A 7578-nucleotide genomic window follows, 5' to 3' on the forward strand; every position below is an offset into this window, starting at 1 on the left:
ATGTCATAGTTCAGTTTCCACGTATTCTTGTAAACTGCGTGTGATTGAGAGTCGAATCTTCACTTCGCGCGCCTTCGCGCTCCTTTTGAAGCGGCTTCTAGTAACTCTCCGCCCACTTGGGGTGCGCCGGTGTCAAATCAAAGGAACCCGCTTCTACAGTTGGGCTGGCCAGAGTGGAGCTGACGCTTGAATGAAACACGGTGAGTAGCCCTTAAACAAATATATATTTGGAAATAAACTAGTAATAAATCTGTTTAACTAGTTGCAGATGTGCATATTGACTGCGACCTCCGCGAGGAAGTATTTAGTTGTGAATTCGCCTTCTTCACCTTTGCTCAAACTAATGAAAATGGTTTATTGTTGAAATCAATTGATCTTTAATACGTTTAGCTTTCAATACGGCGTGTCTAATGTTATTAGCATTATGTAATAAATTATATATTATATATTGAGGTGGGTTTTATTCTGTTGTGTGCAGTTTTTAAGACATTTTGCCAGCAACTATTTACTCAATTTCAGAAGTCCTGCATGTATTTTAGCTTATTTATTATACAGCCCACTCCAGCTCAAATAATTGGAAATGAAAATAACAAATTACTTTCCTTAAAAGGGACGTTTTGAGATTAAAATAGTCAATTAAACACAAAAACTCAACGTATCATTATTATTCATATAATTTATTATAATACTATTACGTTTTCAGTGAGCTTTGTGTACCCATAGTGTGAATATAAACCCACAGGCCAGTTTATGAGACAGATCCAGCTGGAACCTGGTTGGTTCCCTTTTGCATTTATTTAAGCTTTGTGACATGGTGCATTATTCAGCTAAAAGTAGACATCAGAAGTTGGGTATACTTAGGTAGACAGTGACCTAAAGTGTGTCACCACAACTAACATAAACCATTGATACAAGGCAGGACGCATCCATGCTTTTATGTTGTTTAGGCCAAGTTCTGACTCTACCACCTGAATGTTGCAGCTGAAATGGATACTCATCAGACAGCAGCTTTTCCCAAACTTCTATTGTCCAATTTAGGTGAGTCTGTGTGAATTGTAGCCTCAGTTTCCTGCTCTTAGCTGATAGGAATGGCCCTCTGATGTGGTCTGCTGCTGCCATAGCCCATCTGCTTCAAGGTTTGATATTTTGTGCATTCAGAGATGTTATTCTGCGTACTTCAATTTTAACCTGTGGTTATTTGAATTATGTTGCTTATCATGTCAAACCAGTCTGTCCATTCTCCTCTGACATCTGACATCAACAAGGCATTTTCTTCCAGACAACTGACAGTCATGGGATTTTTTTCTCTTTTTCGGACTAATCTCTGTAAATCCTGGAAACGGTTGTGGTTTAAAATTCCAGTAAATCAACAGTTTCTGAAATACTTAGACCAGCCTAACAGGCTCCCACAACAACATTTAAAGTCAGTGATTTCTTCCCCTTCCTGATGTTTGGTTTGAGCAATGATACAGCTGCACCAAGAGTAAATTGTAAATGAAAACTGTCATGAACACCTTGAGACTGTTGCTGTCCACTTCTGTTTTTCTGCATTTACTTTGAATTATTCTGCTCTTTCTCGGTACTACTTCGTTATGCATTAAAGGCACTTAGTTAATGTTAGTTAAAGACTGGCCAGTTTGGAGATGCTCTCTGTCATTCATCTGGCTTTCATAGTTTGGGTTTTGTCAGAGTTTTTTTTTTTTTTTTTTTTTTTTACTCTTAATTATTCTTTCTGTTTCCAGTACATTAACTTTGAAACTTTAAAAACTGATTCTCCACTTACAGTTACAGCAACAACTTTGCCAACCTTTCACATACCAGTTTCACGTGGTTGCCATCTGGAGCTTTTACAACATGTGCTGAGCTGCTTTTTTATTACTATGTGGTCCAAGTGACATTAAACCATTTGATTGGGGTTTAGGTTGGTGAATGAGGCACCGCTCCATCACTCTGCTTCTTGGTCAAACAGCAAATGACTTGAAGTGTGTTTTGGTTCATTGTGCGGCTGAAATGTAAATTATGTTCCAACTAAACTCAAACCAGATGGGATGGTGTGCTGTGGCAGGAGGTTGTGGTTGACATGCTGGCTATGCATCGCCTTGACTTCTGATTAAAAAGACCAACATTGCCACACTTAATACCATCACAGCTCCTCATCAGTGCTTCATGGTTGGAACCACAAATACACCATCCAGTCACCATGCTGGATTCATCAGTCCAGATATTTTCTTCTTTTTTTCTACCTTTTCTTGCTTTTTATTTCCTTCATTACAGCAGTTTGATTATAAAGGCCTGATTTACACCAACTCCTCCAAAAAGCTGAAGCTGAGGTGCATCTGTCAGTTTATCTCTGAAAAGCATGGATGTGGCCTGTAGTCAGAGCTCTATAAACAGAATACTAAGCAAACTTACTAAGAACAGCCCCAGAGACCCACGAGGCTCCGGACATGGAGTCGGATATTTAGTTTTAAGTGAATATAAAAATCTGTCACACCACCACAAAGAGATGCAGTGATGTTCTACAATCAACTAAAAGATCTCAAACTAAAAAGACTATAAACCACTCAAAACAAATTATTCTAAATGGTAAGTAAAAAACCTCAAAGAACCACAAAGTAGATGTGAACTAAAAAAAAAGAAGAAATGCAAAATTTAAAGAAATAGAGACAAACTGATTTAAAAGATGGAAAAGGGACAGGAATAAATGTAAAGACTCAAAATGTGAAAGTGAGGATATCGTTCTGCTACAGAGGGTTTTTTAAACCTGTTTTAAGTCTGTGGTTAGGGGCCTTGTGTGATTTCTGAGGCTTTAATCAAGCTCTCGCTTCAGAAGGAAGAAACAATCATTCAAACCCGGAACAGTTCACCAGAGGTTGCAAAACAATGTTTGATGAATAAGCTTTTCAATTTTTTTGAATGATTGACCAAAATATGCCTTACAGCAATATTTAAATTAGACTGACTGCTGATCCAACCCTGCCATCCATCCATCCATCCATCCATGCATCCATCCATCGTCTATACCTGCTTATTCCAATGCAGGGAATAACTTCGAACCCCAGCCCAGTGCAAACCCAAAGCTTTTTATTGATAAACTAAACATTTCCCTTTATCGGTCCCCTAAACTTGTGTGGGGAAAAAACTATATTTGATTCCCAAAAGCGGTGTAAGGACAGAATTTGGAGACACTGTGGAGATATCTTTTAACTGTATGTGTTAAATTAACATACAGAAAAAAAACTAAAATAAAGACAACATTCCCCTCTGAAATGTGGCACAGTGGTAGTTAAATGTGTCTTTGGGAGGAAAGCAGAAGGATCTCTTGGAGAATTTGATCACTTATACAGGCTTCACTTGTTGAATGCTTTTTTCTCTCTCTGCTTGGCTTTTGTCCTTCTTCATTGATGGAAAATGAGCTCACACCATTTATCTCAATAAAGGTACAGCAGGGAGGAAGAGTTCGGGTCAGGACATGATGAGCAGATGTTGACACTAATGGCATCACTACAAAACAATTAGACCAAAACCATTTGCAGATAACTATATTTTTTCTTTATAAAATCTTTTCCAAACCAGAGGATGTTTTTGTGTTGAAATGCTTATATCTGTGGGGTCTCTGCATGTGTGTTTTACTCAAATGAACATTAAATCCAGACATAAGCTGTTTGTGGCTTCAGTCATGTCACTAATTAATTTCAATAGTTTCCCATTTTGATAAAATTGTGATTCTTGTTAATTCAAGATATTCCCATTTCCACGTTATCTCCGGTTGTATGTGTTGTTCCTCAAACAGAATGTTTTAAATGACAGTTTAATGAATAATAAATAGTTAGCCAAGGATATGTTCATTTTTATTGTTAAATGTAGATTTAAAATATTTTTTTTAACATGTTTTATTTCATTTTGGTAAAATGCATAAATATTATCTCTGTGCAGCACTAATTCATAATTTATCCTAGAGATGTTTCTGTTTCTGTACACAGCTTACTGTGTCCACTATAAAAGATGCATTTAAACACAGCTCTCATTAATCACATAATTTCCAGTTACTTTCAGTTTTGAAAGTTCTCCTTTTAGTAGAGACATACTTTGTCTTATCGTGAGCCCATTTGATCTGTGACATTCAGTTTGTGGAGGTTTTTAGTGAAAGGAAACTGCTGTTCACTAAAGTACAACTAAACATTTTTAATACTAATTAATTATAATGTATATGAATCAATAATCAAAAAGCTGTCCTTTCTATTTAAGTTTCTATTTAAGCTGAACAGCTTGAACTGGGTTTCAGATTGGACTTTTGAGTTTCTAATCCTAGAACAAAATCCAGAAACTCAAGGTTCAGACCGTGACATTTACAACTAAGAAAACTGTAAATACATTTCTTTAAACATTGAATTGTGCTGTGTTTCATTTAAGTTGATTTAAAAGGAGTTTTTTTGACTATTGAAAAAATCCTTTAACCTTTCCATTTCTAAGTAACCTCTTAAAGAGTAGTAAACTTTGGTACTGTTTGAAGACAGACATTTAAAGTCTGACACTTTTCTGATAAATCTGACAGAGTTGTCACTGCTTTGATCTTCATTTCTCAGCTTGTTAAAAGCTTGAAAATGTCTTAAATTATGAGGAGTTAGATACAATTCCCTTCTCATATTTTCCACTGTATATAATGTATTATGCATTAGCAGCAGTAGAAATTTATGACACAAGCTGTAATCCTTTTAAAGCTGTAAGTAAGTTATTTAAATTGTGCTTCTTTCCAGCTTAATCTGATCAGCATGGATGTCTCAGAGGAAGATCACTACTACTACTACCATGAAAACACCAGCCTGAACTTCAGCTACGATGACTATCCGACTGTGTGTGAGAAGGGTGAGGTCCGTTCTTTTGCGGCCATCTTCCTCCCCATCATGTACAGTCTCTGTCTAGTTGCAGGACTGTCAGGAAATGTGCTAGTTGTGGCCATCTATGCCTATCACAAACGCCTGAAGACCATGATGGACACTTTCCTGAGCCACCTGGCTGTGGCCGACTTGCTTCTTCTCTTCACACTTCCCTTCTGGGCTGCTGATGCAGTGAGGGGCTGGGACTTTGGAGAGGTCATCTGCAAGATTGTGTCAACCTGCTACACGGTGAACTTCAACTGCTGCATGTTGCTACTGGCGTGCATCAGCTTGGATCGCTATTTAGCGTTAGCTAGAGTGCAGGGTAAGGACCAAAGTGGGCGGCTACAGAGGGTGTTCACCAGGAGACATTGTTGGAAGGTGTGTTTGGCTGTTTGGATGACAGCTTTCCTTCTTGGCTTTCCTGATTTAATACTCTCAGAGGTTAGGTTTGCTTCCAATAGGAATGTCTGTCTAACAATATATCCTCCATCTATGGCTCAAGGTGGTAAAGCCGTGCTTGAGATAGTTGAGGTGCTGTTGGGATTCCTGGTTCCTCTCCTGATCATGGTGATCTGTTACTGGCGTGTGGGCCGAGTACTAAATGGTCTCCCTGTAGAGAGCAGAGGCAAGAAGTGGAGAGCTCTGCGGGTTCTTTTAATAGTAGTAGGAGTCTTTGTTGTTACTCAGCTGCCATTTAACATATTGAAGGTATATCGTGCAATGGATTCGGTCTACATTTTAGTGATCCACTGTGGAACAAGTAAAGTGCTGGATCAGGCAGCTCAGGTGACAGAGAGCCTGGCTCTCATTCACTGCTGCCTCAACCCGATTCTCTATGCCTTCATGGGGTCGTCCTTTAAGCAGCACATGATGAAAGTAGCCAAGAAGTTTGGAGAGAAGAGAAGGAAGAAGACAAGGAGTAGAGAAACGTCTGCAGTGGAGGAGATGGAGATGTCATTTAACAGTGCATCCCAAGAAACAAATACATTCTCAATATGAGTTCATCTTTATACATTACTCTGTTATTAATATGCGCAGGAAAACAGAAATTCCACATTCATTTGTTAACAAAAGAGCTGTGATAGTACAATGTTAGAAATCATTACATTTACTTTTTTTTATCAAAATGGACTATATGCAATGTTTTTTGCTTGCTTTCAAACAGCATAGAAAGTATATCTCTGTCATAAATTTAAAGTTTGAATGTCTTGTCAGAGCATCTGTCTGTTCCTTAAGTTCATTTTTATATAAGCCTGAAATTAAATGAAAAATAAGTACTTATATTGTAACTCTCAAGATAATAGTTTCTTGTAATCTGAGACATCAGCTGATCTTCTAAAAAGGAAATATTCATGTTTTCGTAAACTGTCTTTACAGTGTGTCAAGGAAGCTACATGCTAATAGCATGCTAACGTCGCACAATGAGACTGCTAACATGCTCGTGTTGAACAGTAGTTTTCTTTCAAATATGCTTTATTAATAAATCTGAAATGTTAACAATCACATTTAAATCTCAGAGAAAGGCCTGAGAAAGATGCAAATCTGTAGTGAAAAGAAAGTTGTGTCTGAATGTGCTAACATTGGTTGATCACAGTAAAGGCTTGTGGGGATGTTATTATGGGTGCATGTCTAAACTTTATTCCCAGCAGACATTTTCCAAGGTTTTGTTCATTTTTGTGGTTTATTGTAACCCAAAACAGATCCGCCGTTTACCTGCTATGACATGTCCAGATGTGTCATAAGAAACAAGTTTTTAAACACCAGTACTGAAAACTTTTAAAAAGTCTAGCTGAAAAAGTATGTTATAAATATTCATTTTGAGTGTAATAAATTTTAGAAAAAGATTCAAAGTTGTTGAGTTATTTTAGCCTAAACCGAAATGGTGTCTTAATTCAACTGTACTGTTAAAACAGATGCTTTATTTTGTTATTCTTTAGTTAAAGTATGAGTCAAGAGATATCAGGGACTTTATAGGAAAAAAAACACACTACGCCCACACAGCCTAAAGTACAAAAGATATCAATTCTTGAACTTACTTCAATCAAAACAAAAACAAGCTGTGTGAGAAACTCTTGAGAAACAGCCCTTAAGATGATCAAATGTTCATTTTAACAATCATTAACATGAGTAAATACAGCAGATGCACCTGATGTAACACATTTGTGCAGCCTCCTAAGCAGACACACATATGCATGTACCTATAAATCTGTGAGTAAAGTCTCAGCATGTTTTGGCATCACTCCAGTTGAGCGAAATTCTTTCCAGTCATGTGGTTTAGTTCTGAGCTCAGCAGGAGTTTGACTTCCAGAAAATTAAAAGATAACAGTAATCAAATCATCCCCCAGAGAGCTTTGACAACCAGAGGGATTTGAAAGCTGTTTGATAAGGAAGCCATGTTGGTCATTTCCTGAATTCCTGTCGACATCTGAAGTCCAGATTTTCTGTATATTTATGTCTCAGTTTATCTTCTGTGTTGACAGCAACGACTGCACAACAAGCTGAAGACCACTCCTAGTAACCTTTTATGGACTGTTGATCTTATACTGGTATTTTATCACTACAGATCAGCATGCATAGCCAAACTGGGTGAGATAGTTGGGACAGATTCATATATTTAGAATTTAGTAGTCTAGTTTAACATTAACATACAGGACATCACATAGTTAAAAATTTCCAAATAACTGTTGTGATCCAATTT

General features: G+C 37.3%; 1 protein-coding gene across 3 annotated transcripts; it reads left to right on the forward strand.

The window, feature by feature from the left end:
- Window positions 1-124: 124 nt before the first annotated feature.
- Window positions 125-7119, forward strand: ackr4a (atypical chemokine receptor 4a). 3 transcript variants are annotated; one of them, XM_041993112.1, is made up of 3 exons: window positions 169-200; window positions 948-1038; window positions 4758-7119. In XM_041993112.1, the coding sequence occupies exon 3, from the start codon at window positions 4773-4775 to the stop codon at window positions 5877-5879; it is 1107 nt and encodes a 368-aa protein (XP_041849046.1). In that variant the 5' UTR covers window positions 169-200; window positions 948-1038; window positions 4758-4772; the 3' UTR covers window positions 5880-7119. The 3 variants fall into 3 exon arrangements, with proteins under 3 accessions (XP_041849048.1, XP_041849046.1, XP_041849047.1); XM_041993113.1 differs by having other exon boundaries at window positions 178-200; window positions 982-1038; XM_041993114.1 differs by lacking the exon at window positions 948-1038 and having other exon boundaries at window positions 125-200.
- Window positions 7120-7578: the final 459 nt, after the last annotated feature.

The sequence above is a fragment of the Melanotaenia boesemani genome, chromosome 8 (genome assembly GCF_017639745.1).
Source record: "Melanotaenia boesemani isolate fMelBoe1 chromosome 8, fMelBoe1.pri, whole genome shotgun sequence".
Taxonomy (NCBI): domain Eukaryota; kingdom Metazoa; phylum Chordata; class Actinopteri; order Atheriniformes; family Melanotaeniidae; genus Melanotaenia; species Melanotaenia boesemani.